Source organism: Macaca fascicularis, chromosome 4 (genome assembly GCF_037993035.2).
Source record: "Macaca fascicularis isolate 582-1 chromosome 4, T2T-MFA8v1.1".
Lineage (NCBI taxonomy): Eukaryota > Metazoa > Chordata > Mammalia > Primates > Cercopithecidae > Macaca > Macaca fascicularis.
In genome coordinates this window covers 271,794-291,785 of record NC_088378.1, presented here as the reverse complement: position 1 = coordinate 291,785, position 19,992 = coordinate 271,794, and the positions used below count along the sequence as shown (strand labels likewise).

Sequence of the window (19,992 nt, the reverse complement as noted above, 5' to 3'; positions counted from 1 at the left end):
CACCTGTGGCCATTTATCCTCTCTGCATCTAGCTCCTCTTCCTGAGGCAACAGCACCTCCGAAGTCACAGCCTGGCCTTCCAACTCTCCCCCGTCCCGGGCTTCTTGGCATGTTGCTCTTCTGCACACACCTCAGCAAATACTGCTGATCAGCCAGAATCACCCAGAAATCTCTTAACCTTGATTCTGACTGCTTTTATAATTTGTAGTATCTGTACTTCTGGTGTGATTTGAGGAACAACAAATTTTAAAATTAGAGAAGATGTGGTTTTTATTCTCTCCTTTCTACTTGCAACCTTGAAAATTCAAGTAGCAGCAAGGTTTGTTGACAGTAACTTCCACCAAATAGAACCTATTACAAAGGTACTACAGAGTGTCAAATAACCACATAGATGTAAAATAGAGATGCAGACACAGATATAAAATCCAATGATTAAACCAAACTGAGAAATGCTTGCCTGTTTGATAGGACTTCTGAAACTTGACAAAAATGTTGGCTAAGGGATACAAGATGCTACGAGATGAGTGAAATGTTTGGCCTAGAACCACAGGCTCTCTCCTCTTTACAGCAGAAAATCCATAAGGAAGCCAAATCTGAAAGAACCAGGTACCATTGAATGGCATAATCAGTCGTCCTTCCCATCCCTGGGCCATCTGCGGTGAGTGCAGCCAGTCGTTCACCAACATCCATCATCCATCCTCCAGGCCATGGCTACACTTTACTCCCAGGCTCCCTGTCATTATGTAGATTAGGTAAATCATGGCCACTCTCGCCTTAACCCTCCCCCGCCAGCATGGCAATCACCCAGTCCCAACCACAGCAAGGACAGCCGTGTCCGTGGGAACACAGAGCAGGAGTCTGAAAGGAACCTGGATCTCTGAATACCTCATGGAGCAGTCACCAACCTGGAACATCCTCCCTGACAGGTTTTCAAGACAGAAAAACTCCTTGGTTCCTCAAGCTACAATACTGCAGAGTCTCAGGTCACAGCATCCTTACCTACCTTCGTCAGGAACCGTTCATGCTCATCAAGACATGAGAACAAAACTGCAGTGGCACAGTCACACACACCCAGAACGCAGACCACCTGCTGCTCACATTCATCGTATTAACACTAAAAAGCCACCTCGGTGGATATCCTGGATGTGGACACTCGGCGGCTTTTTGCTGGAGATGTGCTTTGTGCATTTATCGCACGACCATCTTGGCATCAGGAGCTGCTGCGCAGATGGCAGCTGTGCACGTCACAGGGAGTCTTACTCGCTGGAATCTCAGCCTGCTCCCAGCATCAGCTCCCACAGGGTCCTCTCCTCTGGGAGCGCGTGCTTGGACGCCACAGTGTCCTGTGGATCCACACAACCACGCTGTCCTCCCTGGCCACTGTGCCTGTCCACTGTGTCCACACAGGCCTCCCTGTCCACTGTGCTTGTCGCGGTTCCAATAGTCCTCCCTGTCTACTTGTTGGGGCTCGGAGAGGCCTCCTTGTCCGCCTGCGAGTCCCGTGCACTACAAGATTACGCCATTCCAAGGCTGCTCGATGAGGCTTCACACGGGGGCATTGTATTTCATTCACTGCTAGGTTCTACACTGACTTTTATGACTCCGGGGAAGGACTAAGACTTAAACAGAACAGGGGCTAGGTGATACAAACCGCCGCTGTAATCAGAACATACCAAGACCAGGCCACAGGAAGGAAGGAGAAGCCCTCGGCCGCAGCCTGTTACCAAGTCGCTGACATCTGTGTCCAACATGGATAAAAAGACCCTCTTTCCTCCGAAGTCTAAAGCAACATACCGGCCCATCTGACAGTAATTCTGTTGTACATTTAACTTCATCTTGCTTTTCTAAGTGACTGTTCACGGTCTTAACACCTGTGCAAGAATTTCTCAGTTGCTGAACCACTGTTAGTTATTCAGCAGATAAAATGGCAGCAGATTGTACCCCAGGAAGAAACACACCCAGTCACGGGCACAGAACGGGACATCAGCACAAACAGTTTCCCAGAAAAAAACACATCTCTGCTTTGGGACGTACTATTCCCGGTCTCCATGAGCTCGGCGTTGCAGTACTTGGGCGCTGTCCGGGACCCCGTGGAACCCTGTGGTCGCTCCATCTGTATGGAGTGCTCTGAGGTGTACGTGGTTACATCAGGAGGTGCAGAATGATTATCTGTAAAGAAGCACATCATGAGTGTTTCTGGTGGTTGTGGCGTTTGTTCTGCAGGTTGAGCAAGCCATAGCTCAGGAAGAGACCGGAGCGCGGTCTGGGGGTGCCGTGAGAAGCCAAAGCCGATCTCAGCCACGTCTGCCACACACATCCGGCACAAAGGGGGACCCCAGCATAACTCATGTTGCCGAAAATGGAGCAGAGTTCGATGAAACCTCAATTTCCTAATAGGAGCCACGTCAGCGGCGTTTTAACTAGAATAACGTTAGACCGGCAATGGCAGGGTGCCAGGAAGCGTGTGTGTGTTCATGGAAGGGTCCCGTTTCCTGTCGGCCACCGTCCACACAGCCCAGGGCTTTACTCGCGCTTTGGAGCCCAGGGCCTGGAAATGGAAACCCAGCTCTGGAAACTTCTGGGGATTTGGGGATGTCCCTTAAGCTCTCCATGCCTCAGTTTCTTCATCAAATGGGAATAGTAATGGCTATGACCCTGTAGGGTCTGGGGGGGGGGGGGGGGTTGGCCAGTGTGACTATGTTGTGACTGGACTCCTTAGAACACTCACACGCACACGTGATCACAGATGCTAAGTTCTCATTCACAGGCTTCTGATTATCTCAGAAGGTCAAATACACATCTGACTTTTTACTTCTCTTGTTTTGCCACACAAAATATTTCTCCTCTTCAAGTTTCATTATTTTGTCACGGCTTTTCCAAAAAATTCCCAAACTTATAGAAAATTTCCAGATAGTCTAGGAGGATTATCTTTGTGCCCAATTAGAAATTACCGGAACGCGATCACCCTAGAGTTACATTTGGGTCACACTGAGCACTGACGTACATGAGTTAGGAGCCCCTCATAGTTTGGATACATTAATTCTTTGTACTAAAACTTCCTCCAGTATTGAAAGGGTAAACCCACAAAGGGAGGCCCAAGTGCAGTGATTCATTTATTCAAAAATATGTGTTTTCCTTGGTAAGATTCTGTGCATTTTCTTAAAATTGAATAAAATCCGAGGATACAAATGCTTCCACCAAGTGGCAGAGGTGGTGTCTGGCCTCCCCGTTCTCGTCTGGCAGAGCCTCAGCCACTATCCTGCGATCCAATATACACATGGAATTTTATTATGGAAAAATATGTAACAGTCACACATTTCTGTTCAATGTTTAGCCTACTGTGATTTCAAGTAGGGCTATTAATTCACATAAACGAGTGTACATGTTCCTGAAACTGTGTCAAACTGAAGTTTAATACTGCTTTGCATTTGAGTACTACACTTCGCAAACTTTTAAAGAGTATTTCTGTTTTCTCCTTTATACTCACAACAGTTGAGAGAGAAAAATTATTTTTTTCAATTTTTTTCCCCTCACTCAAAGCCTAAAGCAGGAGAAGGGACTTCAAGATCCCAGCAGCAGTTATTGGGAAAAGTGAGACAGACCCAGCTCTCCTGACAGCAAACTCCTGTTCCAGACAGAAAACAGCTGACGCTTTCAGTGTCAGTGAGCACCGAAGGGGCTGGGACCCAAGTCAATCCTAAACGCCTCTGGGTGTCAAGGAGTCAGTGATCTAGAAGTGAACATTCTGGGGTTCTGGGGTGTCTGTGGGCTATCTGATCACACATGACGTCCACCTGCTTCCCACTGAGGGTTTTGCAGAGATCAGGCTTTCCTGTGGTAGCTGGTGCCGGGAGGGTCTGAGCCTGTGGCTCGTGCTCCGTTATCGGCGACGTGGTACACAGTCGTCTCCGGTTACTGCTTTAATAGAGACACACACCAAATCCTATTCAACCCAAGTCCCATACTTGATGGAAAACATTTACTCCTGAACCATTCAAAGGCAGAGCGACGCGAGGCTCATCGTGGCTCCCCCACGCGTCGACTCTACCTCTAGTAATTCTCACTTCACTCCTTTTCCACGGCATCTTCAAACGTTGTGGGGCAGTGATCCTAACTTCGTTCTTTTTCTAATACAGAGGATCTCCCTTGTCATAGAACCTACACAAAACAGTGCGCCACGCCCAAGAAATCTGAACACCTGTGGCAGACAGCAGCGTAAGGCGGCCGTGCTTAAAGCCCTCATTTCCTTAAATGACTCCCGTGGTCAGGAGAAGCACACTTTAAAACCCTGTCCTGTTGACTGGGGCTGTTAAGGTTTCACGCAGAAGCATAAGTGAGAAGAAAAGATGGAAGTGGATATGGCTGCAGGATTCCCCAGGAACACGAAAGGACTTATAAGCAGAAGGCCCCTGGAATTCGGATATGGCTGCGGGATTCCCCAGTAATAAGGCCCCTGGAATTCCAGCTGTGGGAGGGACCTGGGCATGAGAAGCAGTAAAGCATCTTCCGGAAACAATCCAACCAAAGCACCCCAGGGGCCAGAGGGGCTCTGCGCTCTTTCCACTAAGGGATTCCACAGCCACGATGCAAACAGAGGAAAACGTGCACACGCAAAGGCATTTAGACAACAGGCACAGAAAGACACTGTGAAGCGTGCTCACCCATGTGGGTCTGGGCCATGATATCCGCCAGCCTGTTGGCAGCTCTGCTGTCCCCGCTCTGCGTGGAGGACCAGGAGGTGGTGGACGTGGTGGAGCCGTGGATGGCCTGACTGATCCAGTGCTCCATGTTGATGCTGCCCTGGCTGGAGGTCGGGGTGCCCTGGGAGTCCCCCTGCAATGAGCCTTCATCTTCGGAGCCAGAAGAGGTATCTGTGTAAGAAGAAAGGCGATTTGCTACATATTGCAGCAAAAACATGCACCACAATCTCAGTCCCTCAAACACAGATTTACTTCACCCAAGTCTGAACAGTTGTTCAATGACTTTTTGCCGTAGACACTCTTGAGAATTTAAACCACTTTTCAGATAATGAGCCATTTATTTTAGCATAATGAATTTTTCTTCTAAAGCACCTTATACAAACATGCTATAAGATGTTTGATACTGTCATCTCAAAGATGCACTGACACATTTCCTCTACACAGCAGTTTGGGAAGAAACCAAGTGTTTTCTTGTGTCAGTCAGAAAGTGAGAGGACAAGGGGAGGCGGAGGGCCTGTGGGGCTCTCAGGAGTCTCAGTGTGACTATGTTTAGCCCTGGTTAGTCCTGAGATGCTCTTCTGGGCTCTGATTTATTTCTACGTTGGTGTTTGTGTTATATACCCTTGCAGGTGATTTTTGCATCTGTGTGTTAGTTACCCATACCGCTGATTTATTTCTACATCGGTGTGTTAGATACCCATGCAGGTGATTTCTGCGTCTGTGTGTTAGTTACCCATACAACTGATTTCTTTCTATGTCAGTGTGTTAGATACCCATACAGCTGATTTATTTCTACATTGGTGTGTTAGATACCCATGCAGCTGATTTATTTCTACATCAGTGTGTCAGATACCCATGCAGGTGATTTCTGTGTCGGTGTGTTCGATACCCATGAGGGTGATGGATTTCTACGTCGGTGTGTTCGATACCCATGCAGCTCTCTAAGGATCAAGACGCTGGTGATGGTAACAGGAGAGAAAGCAGAATGTGCCTCACATGGAGCGGCCTCTCCACCTCCCCGTTTTCCTCAGGGACACACGACAAACCCTCATGTCACATTTTGCACACAAATCTAATCACCTTTACAGTATTCGTTTCTTATACATTCTCATTATTGATTTTTCTATCTGTACAAATTGGATATCTTGGATTATGATAAAATACATCAATTTTTTCACTATAATTCAGGAGAACATTTTTCATTTAATAACTTTTCATGCAGTACCAAGGTTTTTGGGAATACATTGCTGGTGTATTTGTTAAACTTCAACGTAAGAATGACACTCAGAATCCTACCTACAGGTGAGTGATGGGAGGCGCCGGCTCAGGTGAGCAGCGCCAGATCATTGGGTGAGAGGAGGAGTCACAGAAAATAATCTTAAGACACAGGATTGCTTCTTAAAAGACAATAATAGCAAACAATATTCACACTTATTACCACTGTCACACGACTTACGCTGTCTGGGAATTTTTTTTAAAAGTTTACTTGTTAGACAAGCAACAATATTAGGAGCCTGAAAATTCTCTATCATCTTGCTTTTTTTTCTTTTGAGACAGAGTCTTGCTCTGTTGCCCAGGGTGGGGTGCAGTGGCATGATCTCAGCTCACAGTAACCTCTCACTCCCAAGCTCAAGCGATTCTCCTGCCTCAGCCACCCAAATAGCTGAGATTACAGGCACGTGCCACCATGCCTGGCTCATTTTTGTGTTTTTAGCAGAAATGGGGTTTCAGCATGTTGGCCAGGCTGGTCTCGATCTCCTGACCTTGTGACCTCATGATCCGCCTGCTTCGGCCTCCCAAAGTGCTGGGATTACAGGCGTGAGCCACTGCGCCTGGCCCAACCTGCCTTTTAAGAAAACTTACACAATTTATATAAAAGAAAAAGTAAAACTGACACAGCCTTGAGACTTTTGAGAAAGGTACACAACCAGGTGTCCATATGCAGCACAACCATCTCCCCAGAACGTCTTCTCACAACCCTTTCCAATCTTTCATTCCTCACTCCCACCTACCTTTTCCAAGAAACCTGCAGAATAATGTGATATAGACACTCGACAGAATAGCAGCAAACCAAGCAAGCAGCATATGAAATGGATGATATACAGCATGACCAGTGGTGACTAGAATTACACACCATGGGGACAGGAAGTCAGGTTGATTTAACATTCAAAACTGAATTAATGTCATACACCATATAGAATTACGGAGTAGAACCGCATGTTAACCTTAGGAGACATAGAAAAGTACTGACAAATTCAAGAGAATGAAACTGAACAAACCAGGAATAGAAGGCAATTTCCTCAACCTGCTAAAGTACATTCGTGAAAAGCCACAGCTAACATTGTATTTAATGGTAAACACTAGAATGCGTTTTCCCTAAGATGGAGAACAAGACAAAGATGTCCCCTCTTGCCACTTTTATTCAACGTTATCTGGCAGGTTCTAGCTGGTGAAATAAATTAACAAGTTTAGTAATGAAGACATCCAGATTAGAAAGGAAGGAATAAAAGTGTCTTTATTCATAGATGACATCACCTTGGGATGTAGAAAATGGCAAGAAGTACACCAAACATGTTTTGCATTACTAAAACAAAGTTTGATGGGATCATAGGACACAAGATAAAGATATACATATACTAGAAATAACCTGAAAATAAAGAAAATCGTTCCATTCACAATAGCCTCAAAAGCAGAAGACACTCAGCTGAACTTCTAACAAAAAGGTGCAGAATGTGTACAATGGCAACTATAAAACATTACTGAGAGACATTAAGGATCCAAATAAATGGAAACTAAATAAATGGAGATAGATTCAAGATCGTGAATTGGAAAACTCAGCATTATCAAGACAATTCTTCCCAAACTGTTCCATTAATTCAAGGCACTGCCTAATAAAATCCCAGAAGGCTGTGTGTGAAATGGAAAGCTTATTCTCAATTTTATCTGGTAATACAAAGGACCTACAATAGCCAAAATAAATTTTAAAAAGGGAAACAATGTTGGAAGACTTCACTATCTGATTTCAAAACTTTACATAAAGTCACAGTTTTTAAGGCAGTGGTATTAGCACAAAAATAGACACATACATCAAAGGAACAGAATTAAATTGAGAAATAAAGCCTTGCATTTATGGTTAATTTATTTTTGACAAAGGTCTCAAGACAATTCAGTAAGAGAAAGGTAGTTTGTTTTTTTCAACAAATGTTGCTGTGGCAACTGAGTACCCACACACCAAAAAGAAAAACCATGGGGGAAAGTCCCCCAAACCAAAACAAACAAAAATCCCACTTAGATCCCTACTGCACACACAAAAATTAACTCCAAATGAGTCACAGACCAAAATGAAAGAACAGTAAGACCATGAGACTACTAAAACTTCCAAAAACACAATCCATAGAAATTAGTGAAATAGACTTCATTAAAATAGAAAACTAGTAAGTTTTAAAAGATGATTATCTCCCTATAGCTAATGTAACAAATTACTTTGATCTTAGTGGCTTATAACAAGACACGAATCTATTATCCTATTGATGGAGAAGTCAGAAGTGTAAAATCTAAGTGTCAGCAGAACTACATTCCTTCTGGAGGCTTCAAATGAGAATCCATTTCTTTACCTTTCCCAACTTCTAGAGGCCACATGTGTCCCTGACTCCTGGCCCCTCTTCATCTTTAAAGTGCATCACTCCAGTCTCCAGTTCTTTTCTCTTGTAAGGACCTTCTTGATTACAGTGGGTCTACCTACTTAAACCAGGATAAAGGTCCCATCTGAAGATCTTAAATTAATCGAATTAATCAGCTGCAAAATCCCTTTTAACCACTTCAGACAACAGGTTCATAAGTTCTGAGGAATAGGACCTGGGTATCTTGGGGGAAGGGCTTTGTTCTGTCTGCTACATAATAGATTTTTCTTTCACTGAGAAACGTTACATCTGTAAAACTCTTATATTCAGATTACATAAGGCACCTGTAACCCATAAGACGACAACCAACCCATTTAAAACCTGAGCAAAAAATCTGAACATTTTGCCAACATATACAAATGGCTATGAATAGGAATTAGCACATTAAAAGCTAATAAGCACGTTAAAAATGCTTAGCATCATTCATTGTTGCAAAGTAAATACACAATGATATACCATTTCACATCAATTAGAATGGCAGAAATAAAAATAACAGTAACTATTGCTGGTGATGATGTGGAGAAACTGGAATGCACATATGCTGCTGGTGGAAGTGTGAAATGGTGCAGTTATTTTGTAAATAATTTGGCAGTTTTTAAAAAGCTAAACCTAAACTTACAATAAGAGTCAATCATGCTACTTGGCATCCACTTAAGATAAAGGAAATTATATGCATACACAAAGATATATACATAAATGTCGACGGCAGCTTAATACTGGAAACAACCAACTGGTAAATGAATAAACAGAATGTGTCATATCTATCAAATAGAATATAAATAAATAATAAGGAATAAACTACTGGTACATGGTACAGCAAGGACTTCAAAACAGGTAAAGGAGGCATAGAGAATTGTGTACATTGTATGATTTTATATCATAAAATTATAAGATCATAAAAAAACCAAAAACCATAAAATCATAGAGTAAAATATTCTATGATATTATTTTCTAGAAAATTTAGAGTGCACTGTTATGATTTCTAGGGTTCTTTTTCGTAGAGCTAACCTTTCGTCTGATATCCTTTGCAATCAGCCAAGTACATTCTTTAGCACGTTTATAGTGTATTTCTGCTGATAACACATTCTCTCAGCTTTCATATTTGGGAATGTGTTGTTTCACCCCTGTTTATAAAGGAGATTTTCCCTGGATATGAGTTGACAGGCCTTTCTCCTGCTTTAGTGCTTTAAAAAATGTCTTTCCATGGTCTTCTGGTCTCCACTGTATCTTCACAGAAGTCACGCGTTGTTCAAATGCTTCTCTGGTATGTAACTTGTCTTTTTCTTCTGAGTCCTTTCAGGATCTCCTCTTAATCTTGGGATTTCAGTACTTTGGCTATCATGAACTTGGATGTGATTCTTGTCATACTTGTTCTGCTTGGAATTCACTGAACTTCTCGGGGCCGGACACAGGTGTTGGACATCAATCAGAAAACTCTGACTCCTTTTTTCAAAGGTCCCTGCTCTTCTCTCTCTTTTCCTTCTTGTATTACAAGTATATTGACATATCACAGGATCTTGAGGTTCTGTTGGCTTTTCTTTCATTTTGTTTCTCTGGGCTTCACTTTGGTTAATTCCTTTTCATCTGCCTTCGAGCCCACAGACTTCCTCTTCCTTCTCCAACCTGTTAAGCCTATCAGCGCAATTTCATCTCAGTGTCATATTTTCCAGCTTTATAGTGATATCTCACGTATACCCTATATATGCACAGCATCTCCTGTCATCGATATTGCCTACCAGACTGGTACATTTGTCACAACTGATACTTCTACAGCAAAACATCATTACCACTCCAACTCCATCATTCACATCAGGGTTCATTCTTGGTGTTGTACAATATATGGGTCTGGACAAATGTATAACATGTATCCACCATTACAGTATCATACAGAGATCACATGATACTAAAAATTCTCCTGCTCTGCCTATTCATCCCTGCCTCCCCCCGGCCCCTGGCAACCACTGATCTTCTTTACAGTCTCCATAGTCTTGCCTTTTCTAGGATGCTGTAAAGCTGGAATCATACAACAACCTTTTCAGATTGCTTCTTTCACTTAGCAATATGCCCTTTAAGTTTCCTCCGTGTCTTTTTATGGATAGCTCATTCATTTTCAGCCTCATATAATATCCCATTGTCTGGATGTACCACAGCTCACTTATACATTCACCTACTGAGGGGCATTTTGGTTGCTTCCAAGTTTTGACAACTATGAATAAGGCTGCTCTAAATATCTACTTGCAGGCTTTTTGTGTAGACATAAGTTTTCAACTCCTTTGAGCAAATGCCAAGGAGTGTAATTGCTTTATCATATGGTAAGAGTATATTTAGTTTTGTAAGAAACCACCAATCTGTCTTCCTAAAGGCTGTTCTATTTTGCATTAAGACCCGCAATGAATGAGAGAGAATTCCCACAGCTCCACATCTTCACAGGCTTTGGTGTTGATAGTGTTCTGGATTCTGGTGTAGTGACATCTTACTGTTGCTTTCATCTGCATTTCTCTATGACACATGATGTGAAGCATGATTTCATACATCGATTTGCCATCTCTATATCTTCTTAGATGAGGCATCTGTTAGTCTTTGACCCATTAATGTGATGAATTACGTTAATTGGCTTTTCAATGTTAAACCAGCTTTGGATATGTGAAATTCCATGTGGTTTTAGTGCACAATTTTTGTTAGATTTAATTTGCTAATATTTTATTGAAGATTACTGCATCTATGTTCATGAGAGATGTTCTGTAGTTTTCTTGTAATATTTTGTTATTAAAATGGTATTTGGTATTAAAATGATGCTGGCTCTATAGAATGAGTTAAGAAGTATTCCTCAGCCTCTATGTTCTGAAAGAGATTGTAGATAATTGGTATAATTTCTTCTTAGATGTTTGGTAGAATTCACCAGTGAACCCACCTGGGCCTGGCACTTCCTGTTTTGAAAGGTTATTAACCACTGATTCAATTTAACAGATACAGGTCCATACAGATCGTTTCTTCTTGTTCAAATTTTGGCAGATTCTGTCTTTAAAGAAATTGGTTCATTTCATCCACGTTATCAAATTTGTGGCCATAGAGTTGTTCATAATATTTATTGTCCTTTTAATGTCCATGGGATCTGTAGTTATGTTCCTTATTTCATTTCTGATATTGGTAATTTATCTGCTGTATTTCTTTTTCTTGTTAGAGGCTTACAGATTTTCTCTCAAAGAACCAGCTTTTGGTTTCATTGATTTTTCTCTACTGATATTCTGTTTTCAATGTATTGATTTCTGCTCTTTCATTATTTGTCTCCTGCTTAGAATTTAATTTGATGATGTTTTTCTCGTTTTCGAAGGTGGAAGCTGATTGATTTTAGATCTTGTTTTTTTTAACGTATGCACTTAAATCTATAAATTTCCCTATAAACATTACTGTCATTGCAGCTCACAAATTTTAACAAGTTTTCATTTACTTCAAAAATCCTTGAACAATGTATTATGTATAAGTGTATTGTTTAATATCCTAATATATTTTCCAGTCATCTATTATTGATTTCTACTTTACTGTGGTTGAGAACACACTTGTTTGATTCCTATTCTTTTAAATTTGTTAAGGTGTTTTTTATGGACCACAACATTGTATGTCTTGGTGAATGTTCTGTATTCTGTTGTTGTTGGAGGAAATAGTCTATAAACGTCAGTTATATACAGTTGACTGAGGATGCCGATTTCAATTTTGTCCTGATTTTCTGGCTACTGAATTGGTCCATTTCTGATAAAGGGGTGTTAACCTCTCCAACTATACTAGTGGGTTAATTACTTCTCCTTGAAGTGTATCGGTTTTTGCTTTGGCATTCTGATGCTTTGTTAGCAAAAATACATTTCAGGATTGTTACATCTTCTTGGAGAATTGACCCCTTTATTACGTAATAATCATCTCTGGTAACTTTCCTTGATGTAAAGCCAACTCTGTCTGAAATTAATATCACCACTTCCATTTTTCAAAATGAGTGTTGGCCGGGTACGGTGGCTCATGCCTGTAATCCCAGCACTTTAGGAGGCCAAGGCGGGATGATCACCTGAGGTCAGGATTTCAAGACCGGCCTGGCCAACATGGGGAAATCCCATCTGTACAAAAATAGAAAAAAAAAAATTACCCGGGCATGATGACAAATGCCTGTAATCCCAGCTACTCGGGAGGCTGAGGGAGAATCACTTGAACCTGGGAGGCAGAGGTTGCAGTGAGATGAGATCAGGCCATTGCACACCAAAAAATTAGTGTTAACATTTATATCTTTTTCCATCCCTTTACTGTTGATCTATATGTAGGTCTTTATATCTAAAGTGGATTTCTTATAGACAATATATAGTTCGGTGCATTTGGACTGACATTGAAAGTAATGATATACAGTTGAATTAACATCTACCATATTTGTTACTATTTTCTATTTGTTGCCCTTGTTCTTTGTTTTTGTGTTTCACTCTTTTTTTTCCTTGTGGTCTTAATTGAGCATTTTCTATGATTTATTTTCTTTCCTTTCTTAGCATATCAGTTCTTTTTTTTTTTTTTTCTTTTTTTTTTAAAGTGGCTGCCTTGGAATTTGCAATATAAATTTACAAGTAACCCAAGTCCACTTTCAAACGACACTACACTGGTTTCTTGATAATGCAAGCACACTATAATAACAAAATAATCCTAATTCCTAATTGCTCTGTCCCATCCCTTGGGTATCACTGCTCTCATTCATTTCACTTATATTTGTGTGTATATGACATATTTACTGTCACTATTATGAATGAACTGTTATGTTAGATCTATTAAGAAAAATGAAAGATTTTCTTCTACCTTCACTATTTCTTCTTTAATGCTTTTTGTTTTTCTATATTTTTTTTAAACAGACAAGGTCTTTCTCTGTTGCCCAGGCTGGAGTGGAGCAGCATCATTATAGCTCACCACAGCCTTGAACGGGATCCTGGGCTCAAGAAGTGACCCATCTCAGCCTCTCAAAGTAGCTGGCACTATAGGTGTTGGCCACCACGTTTGGCTTTTTTTTAATGAGACAGAGTCTCACTACGTTGCCCAGGCTGGTCTCAACTAAGCGGCCTCCAGCTGTACTCCCATCTTTGCCTCCCAGAGTGTTAGGATGACAGGTGTGAGCCCTGTAAACAGACTGTGCCCTTCCTTTCTTTGTGTACAGCTGAGTTACTGACCTCTACTATTTTCTCTAAAGAACTTTGACCATTTTTTGCAAGGCAGGTCTACTGGCAACAAATTTTGCAATTTTTGTCGGAGAAGGTCTTTACTTTTTCTTCACTTTTGAAAGATAATTTCACAGAGTATAGACTTCTAGGTTAATGGAATTTTTTTCCTCTCAATAGTTTAAATACTTCACTCCACTTCTTGCTTTCATGGTGTTTGAGGGGAAGTTGAATATAATTCTTATCTTTGATCTTCCATAGGGAAGGAGATTACTCCGGTTTGCTTTTTAATCTTAGATTCACCATACTTTGAATATTTTATGCCCAAGTAGAGTTTGTTTTTGTTTTGTTTTTGTCGTCGTCGTTTTTACATTTATCCTTCTTGGTGTTTCTTGAGCTTCCTGGATCTATGGTTTGGTGTCTGGCATTAATCTGAGGAAATTCAGCTATTACTGTTACAAATAGTTCTTCTGTTCCTCTTTCTTCCCCCTTGTATTACCGTTATGCATATTTTATGCCTCTGTGGAAGTCCCATAGTGCTTGGATACTCTGTTCTTTTTTGCTTTTCAGTTCTGGAGGTTGGAGTTGGGTATTTCCCTTTCCACCAGGTCAGAAGGCTCTGATAAAATCCCACCTGGTTAGTCTCTAGTTAACAAGCTTCTCTGGAAGGTAGACCTAGTGAAGAGTGCACCTACATATTGAAAAATGATTCCTATTCTCTTTCCCCTGTAGTAAGTATGAGGGGATTTTTCTCTGATGTTTACTTCAAGAACCTGGTTGAGCTTCTGATGATACAACTCACAAAAGCATGAGACCCATATGCACAGGCCTCCCGGAGGTTTTAACTCTCAGATGTGGCCACACCTCACTGCAGCAATTTGTCAATTCCAGTTCAGGTTTTCCAATCCCAGCGTGGGTTCCTTGGAGCATTGTGCTCCAGTGTATGGTAATTCTCCGCTTTACCTGTCCAGCCAATCTGGGGACAGTGGCTTGCCTGTGACCTCACGTCTCTTGCAGGTTTAAGAAGAGCAGCTGATTTTTCAGTTTGCTCAGCTTTTTACCTGTGAGGAGGGAGTGACAATTCTCAAGATTATCGTGTACGGAACCTGAAATTCCCCAACTCCATTATAGTAAAAAGTGTCTTCCCTTCCTCTGGCCCAAGAATTAAAATATTTTCGTTCTTTGACACATTGTAATTTGATTCCCTAAATATTTATAATTGTAGATTTAAAAACTCGGTCTTCTGCTGGATCAGACATCTAGACAGACACTTTCCAACAGAATTATGAGAGTCCTGTTATAGAACTTGAAACCTTCCTTGTAGCCTCATATAAATATATAAACAGGTACAATTAATTTTACTAGTATATTTTTAACTCAAAATGCTCATACTATACTTTCAATAAGAAATACAAATAGGCCGGGTGAGGTGGCTCACATCTGTAATCCCAGCACTTTGGAAGGCTGAGGCGGGTGGATCACGAGATCAGGAGATCGAGACCATCCTGGCTAACACGGTGAAACCCCGTCTCTACTAAAAATACAAAAAATTAGCCAGACGTGGCAGCGGGCAGCTACTTGGGAGGCTGAGGCAGGAGAATGGCATGAACCCGGGAGGCAGAGATTGCAGTGAGCCGAGATCGCGCCACTGCACTCTAGCCTGGGCAACAGAGCGAGACTCCATCTCAAAAAAAAAAAAATACAAATACAATATTTTCTATTTTTTATATTAACTGGCATGTCTTTCACGCAGCAAATCCACTTCAGACTGGGCGCACTTCATGTGCTCAGCCGCCGCATGTGGTGAGTGACAGAGACCATCCTGCATGGGTGTGCACTTTTTACTGCCTTTTTCTTGACCACAGATTCTACCTCCTGTTTCTCTGTGTATGCAGTGATTATTTGCTGAGTATTACACATTGTAGGTAACATGTTGAGCACACTCAGGATCCCTAACCTTCCTCTGAAGGTTTCCAGCTCTTGTTTTAGTAGGTAGCACAGGCACTGCTGGGTCATTGTGACATGGGCAGGCTTGGATTGATTCGCTGCTGGTGTGGATCTGTGGAGAGCTCCAATCCTGCACCCACTCCGATCTCCCCCTCCTGGATGTGGTAGGGTGGCCATGCTCCGCTCACACCTGAGCTCCTTCCGAGCTCTGCATTCTGGACTTGATAGGATGGCCCTGCTCCACCCACACCTGAGCTCTCGGCGCCACAGTCTGCAGGTGTTCTCCAGAGGGCAAGTGTACTGTGGGTGTGTCTCATTCATTCTCCTGCCCTCGCCCTCAGGTTCTGGCTGGCACAGCTCTTGTCACAGACTAAAAACAGCCACCTCATTCGGTTTGTGCAGTTTTACAGTTGTTTACGGCAGATGTGTGATTTGGGTCCCTGTTCTCTGATCATGGCTAGAAATTTTGGCAAATGATTCTTATATCTTTACATTTGAAAACTAAAGGCAAGTTTCACCCAAAGAATATTAGTGTTGCGACAATCCTAATGAGTGTTTCTCCAGAAACTATAATCCAGGTCAGCAGTCCGCCATTTCATAGAAGATAAACTTCAAGAACATTCTCTGAAGGGCAATGAAACTCAGTAAGATCTTACCACTGTTACCAACAACTAAGAAAAGTAGGTAGGAAATGCAGCTAAGATTTTGATCGAGTAAGTACAGTAATAAACATACAAACTATCGCTAAGCACAAAATAGGGAGGGAGTAAAAAATTTTTATGATATTGACATTTATGATTTTACAAAACTGCCCCATGTGATATCAAGAGGACTCCTGATGGAAATTTACAAAGGATGCTTTATGGTTTATATAAAAATGTTAGTCAAATCCAAATATTTCACAAAAATAACATTTCAAATAATATTCTTTTATATTTTGTAGACATCTGTACAGTGAGGTTATTCATCACGCATGACCCAGTAACATTTCTTAGCGGTTGGATTCAATACGAGAAATAAGCAAATAACCGCACTGCTTCTTCCATTTCAAAGTCATTTCTCTTATAAAAAGTGGTGAAGAAAAATGCCCGTTGCCTTACATACTGGTTAGTGCCAAAAATTTGGTTTAAAATATTTCAAGTGGGTTATCCTTTTACGTCCATGTTGTTAGTTACACAAAGAACACACACAAATGCAATTTTTTTACCATAAGTTTTTGCAAATTATAACCATAAACTAAAGAAACAGGATTAAGCATATTATTTTTTGAGATAGGGTCTAGCTCTGTTGCCCAGGCTGGAGTGCAGTGGCATGATCATGGCTCACCGCAGCCTCAACCTCCCCCGGCCCAGGTGATTCTCCCACCCCAGCCTCCTGAGCAGCTGGGACCACAGGCACATACCACCATGCCCGGCTGATTTCTGTATTTTTTGTAGGGATGAGCTTTGGAATGTTGCCCAGGCTAGTCTCAAACGCCAGGACTCAAGCAATCTGCCTGCCTTGGCTTCCCAAAGTGCTGAGGTTACAGGCATGAGCCACCACGCCTGGCCTAATCCTTTCTAAAGAGTCTCTATTTATTTTTCTTTTCTTTTCTTTTTTTGAGACGGAGTCTCTCTCTGTTGCTCGGGTTGGAGTGCAGTGGCCGGATCTCAGCTCACTGCAAGCTCCGCCTCCCGGGTTTACGCCATTCTCCTGCCTCAGCCTCCTGTGTAGCTAAAACTACAGGCGCCCGCCACCTTGTCCAGCTAGTTTTTTGTATTTTTTAGTAGAGACGGGGTTTTACCGTGTTAGCCAGGATGGTCTCGATCTCCTGACCTCGTGATCCACCCGTCTCGGCCTCCCAAAGTGCTAGGATTACAGGCTTGAGCCACCGCGCCCGGCCTTATTGTTATATTTTTCTAATTGAGATGGGAGTCTTGCTCTGTTGCCCCGGCTGGAGTGCAGTGGTGGCATCTCAGCTGACAGCAACCTCTGCCTCCCGGGCTCAAGTGATTCTCCCACCTCAGCCTCCCAAGTAGCTGGGACTACAGGTGTACACCACCAGGCTTAGCTAATTTTTTGTGCTTTTGGTGGAGACAAGATGTACAAAAGGCATTTCTGTACATTTTGCCATGTTTTTCAGGCTGGCCTTGAACCCTTGGGCTCAAGCCATACACCTGCACTGGACTCCCACAGTGCTGGAGTTATAGGCATGAGCTACCATGCCCAGCCCTTAATCATGTGCTGTGACTTAATATTAAAATAAAGAAAGGGAGGAGTCCAAGGGAGCACGTAGGCAGAAAGGGCTCCTTTGCCAACAACCTTGCTAGCATGGCATTCACTCCCTTGCCTGCTGGCATTGCGCTCTTTAGATGAAGAACACTTTATGTGTAAATGAAAAACAAGAACAACATAGGAACACCCTGTCTCTGCAAAAACTTAAAACTTAGCTGGGTGTGGTGGTGAGCACCTGTGGTCCCAGCTGCTTGAGGCTGAAGTGGGAGGACCGCTTGAGCCCAGGTGGTCACAGCTGCAGTGAGCCAAGAGCTGCCATTATGATGCTGAATTCCAACCTTGGTGACAGAGCAAGACCTTGTCTCAAAACAAAAAGCAACGAAAACCCAAAATGATGCACTCTAAGTTCTGTCCTATAAATTCCACTACCTTCATTTGTAAAGGTACATAAAGGTGAAACTCAGGAGCTGCTTGTTGTAATGTGGACATACGCTTGATCTCAGCTCTGATCTGAAGCACATCCTTCTGTCTCACTGCTTCCCAAGTCTAAGCTAAACTTCAAAAGTAAAAATACTCCCCAAAATGTTGTACATTTTCAACTATTCATATTGTACCTTAAGTTTCTCTTGTATTGGAGGAAAAACACGGTGTCATTTAAAGTGATATGTAGCTTCAACGTGGGATGTAAGGTGATTCAAGTCCTTTGAGAAGACAAGCTTGTAACAATGACATGAATAATGTTGGAATCAAAATCACAGAAACTAAACACCAAATAACGTAGGTTCAATCTGTGTCTCTAACAAGTATCCGGATAACTAAACTTTCTGCTTTCCTTGGGTGTGAAGATCATGAAATGTAGTTTATAATTATTTGGGTAGAGAAAATAGAGAATTTGGGTAGTTATGTAAAATTCAAGATTAAAGAAAAGCAGTATTATATAACAGAAATATAAATTGGCTATTACCTTCAGTAATTTAGATCAGGGGTTGGCAGGTCTGTGCATCAAATCTGGTTCACTGTGCTTGTAACTATAGTTTTATTGGTACTCAGCCATAGGCACTTGCTATCACCCATGGCTGAGGGCAGAGTTCAGTGGTTGTGAGAGACCTTATGGCCTGCAGGAACTAAAATACCAGCTGGCACCTTGTAGGCAAAGTTTATGACCTGATTCGGGTAGCTGCTTAAACTGTCCAATTCGCTTGTTCTAAAACAATCCAACAATACAGCACACTTATCTGAAGATTTGAGAACACGCATGCACCAGCCTAATCAGAAGAAAAGTCCAATTCCACCCAGAGGGCTACAACAAACTCTTCCCTTTTCCATACAAGGAATTAAATGAATAAAACTGTGTGAGATTTTACTGGTATGTATCATATGCACGAGTCTTGATGAAAAGTTAAAAACGTGTATTTATACAGATACATAATGTTACTTTTCCTTCCACGTTTAACTCATACACTGTTTTTGGAATTCTGGTTCACAAAATCTGCATTTCTGCACCATGATTTTGAAGGCAAAAACCCGAATGCTGAGCCAGTGGTCAATTCTGAGGCGCCCAGCATGTTCAGGAGGCAGTGTCAGGGAGCGTGTCCCTTACCTGGAGGGGTGTAGGCATCCATGGAGGTCTGCACGACCAGGGACCTGCGTTTGGAAGGCATAGGCACCGCCATCTTCCACTCTTTGTGTTTGGTCAGAGCTGCCTGGACAGCTTCCGTGTGGACGTCTGAAACGGAGAGAGCTCAGTCACTCAGGGCTCAGCTGAGGTCCCAGAGGCCAAGCTGTACCCTCCTCTCTGTCCCCGCAGCACGGTTCATCCACCTTCTCAAACTCACCAACAGATGGGTAGGTGAGGAAAGAAAATCAGTGTTTACAATTCCAGTAAAGACATTAAAATTTATTCACAGATTTTAATTATTCATTTTATTACTGCAGAATCCATGTCCACAAGCAAACACTGGCTGTAAACTGCGCTGAGATTTTTCTTTTTAGGGTGAATGGACCTTGATCTTTGGAGATTCTTTGTAGGTCACACGTTTGAGCCTCCAAATCCTTTCACTGTACCACGGAGAGGCGTGCACACGCCTCGCACCCAAACTCACACAGCCACAGTCGCAGCTCAGCTCAATACCAGCCATGGGCCAGGACTGGGTTGGCTATGGATAAGGTATGGCTGTGTTCCCACCCAAATTTCAACTTGAATTGTACCTCCCAGAATTCTCATGTGTTGTGGGAGTGACCTAGGGAGAGGTAATTGAATCACTGGGGCCCATCTTT

General features: G+C 42.2%; 1 protein-coding gene across 1 annotated transcript in view; it reads right to left on the bottom strand.

Annotated features, from left to right (window-relative positions):
* Positions 1-252: 252 nt before the first annotated feature.
* Positions 253-19,992, bottom strand: part of LOC141410199 (uncharacterized) — a gene marked incomplete at its 5' end in the record, with an annotated part of 195,210 nt that continues 175,470 nt past the window's right edge. Inside the window, 3 exons of the mRNA XM_074038979.1 lie at positions 253-2,169; positions 4,662-4,871; positions 19,316-19,441. Of these exons, the coding sequence (XP_073895080.1) occupies positions 1,913-2,169; positions 4,662-4,871; positions 19,316-19,441 (593 nt within the window). The remainder of the gene's footprint in view (positions 2,170-4,661; positions 4,872-19,315; positions 19,442-19,992) is intronic.